Source organism: Marmota marmota, unplaced genomic scaffold (genome assembly GCF_001458135.2).
Source record: "Marmota marmota marmota unplaced genomic scaffold, marMar, whole genome shotgun sequence".
NCBI lineage: Eukaryota > Metazoa > Chordata > Mammalia > Rodentia > Sciuridae > Marmota > Marmota marmota.
In genome coordinates, this window is record NW_026000051.1 from 8,579,217 (window position 1) to 8,581,146 (window position 1,930).

At 40.9% G+C, this 1,930-nt stretch overlaps 1 protein-coding gene across 1 annotated transcript; it reads right to left on the minus strand.

Annotated features, from left to right (window-relative positions):
• Nucleotides 1-994: 994 nt before the first annotated feature.
• Nucleotides 995-1,930, minus strand: LOC107152245 (olfactory receptor 50-like). Its single transcript, XM_015497767.1, has one exon. The coding sequence runs from the start codon at nucleotides 1,925-1,927 to the stop codon at nucleotides 995-997; it is 933 nt and encodes a 310-aa protein (XP_015353253.1). The 5' UTR covers nucleotides 1,928-1,930.

A 1,930-nucleotide genomic window follows, 5' to 3' on the forward strand; every position in this document is an offset into this window, starting at 1 on the left:
GAATAAACTGATTACTCACAATCACAGCAAAGCCTGAAAGTCTTCTGCAAAATCTCTTCTCTCCCTGCTATTTTCACAACCACTTAATCCTCCTTGGACTAGAGAGTCCAGTCAAGTTTCTGCTCCTGATTTGTACCTGACCTTTTACAAACAGCCAACCTATTTCAGTTTGAGAACAGACCTTCTCATTTTCAAGAAAAATCTGGATGTGGTGTGCCTAGTCACTGTCACTCTAACAATAGTAAAGAATATTAGGATTGAGGACAAGAAATTACAACTTCAGGGAAGAAATGGGGCAGAGGGATGGGAAAAGGTTGGTCAACAGGTACTAAGTTACTGTTAGAAGAAATAAATTCTAATGTTCTATTTTACAATATGGTGACTCTGGATACTTACACTATATGTTTAAAGAAAGCTAGAAAAAGGGATTTTGAAACTTCCCACCACAAGGTGATACATGGTTGAGGAAATAGATATACTTCCCTTGATTTGAACATTATACATTGTATACATGTATGCAAACATCTAATAGTACCCCATAAATATGTATGACTTTTGCATGTCAAAAAACAAAGATTAAAATAAATTTAAAAGAAAATAAAAACCAAAATGAAGCTAGATTTAAAATTGTTATCCATAAAAATAAATTTATAGTGTATTATAAAGTTAAAATCTAAAAGAAATAATAAACCTACCAGAAAAAAATATTTTTGTGACATTAAGAAAGGAAAACACCTTACCTATAAAAAAAAACTACAAACTATGAAATGAAAACTAGAAAGACTTTCACTATAAAAAGTTAAAAAAAACGTGGGACAAATATACTATGTGAAAATGTTTCCTAAGACTCTAGTTCACAAAAATAAAAATAATAATAATAAATTTAAGAACTTAGAAAGAAAAAGTAAGGATGATAATTCAGAGGAAAGGAATGCATTCACGGCAAGTGAGATGGTCTCCGAAACACTAATAAGGAAGACAAAGCCCATCACACTCAAATCGTTCCTCTCCTCAGGATGTTCCTCAGAGCTCCTTTCATATCCCGATTCCTCAGACTGTAGATAAAGGGGTTCAGCATGGGGGTGACCAGAGTGTACAACACAGACACAATGACATCCTTGTCATTAGTGGTATTGGATGAGGGGAAAAAGTAGAGTCCAATAATGGCTCCATAGTACAGAGAAACCACAGAGAGGTGAGAGCCACATGTGGACAAGGCTTTGCAAAGTCCCTTAATGGAGGGTCTTCTCAGGACACTGGCCCCAATGTAGATGTAAGAGACCAGAATACATATGAATGGCAGAGTAATGACCACCACTCCTACAGTGAGGATGACCAGCTGATTGATGGTGGTGTCTGAGCTGGACAGCTTGAGTAAGGTAGAGAGGTCACAGAAGAAATGGTGGAGAGTGTTGTCTCCACAGAAAGAGAGACGGGCTAGGAGGAGGGTGTGCAAAAGGGCACTGGCAACGGATAAGACCCAGGACACAAGAACTAGCAGGAAACAGAGGCTCTGTCTCATCATTCTGGTGTAGTGCAGGGGATGGCAGATGGCCACATACCTGTCATAGGCCATTGAGGTGAGAAGGAAGCTGTCGAGATCCCCAAACAATAAGAAAAAATATACCTGGGAAATGCACCCAGCGTAGGAGATGGATTGAGTCTGCATCAGCATGTTCATGAGCATCTTTGGGGCCGTGACTGAGGAGAAAGAGATGTCGGTGAGGGCCAAGTGGCTGAGGAAGAAGTACATGGGGGTGTGGAGGCGAGAGTCCAGCCTGATGAGCAGGATGATGAGCAGGTTCCCCAGCACCGTGGTCAGGTACATGCCCAGGAACAGGGCGTAGTACATGCCTTGCTGCTCTGGCTGGATGGGGAGCCCCAGGAGGAGGAACTGGGACACACTGCTCTGATTGTCTCTCCTCATGTT

Excerpts from the sequence above, each read along its gene's own strand:
- LOC107152245 (XM_015497767.1), bottom strand. The coding sequence starts at position 1,927 with ATGAGGAGAGACAATCAGAGCAGTGTGTCCCAGTTCCTCCTCCTGGGG.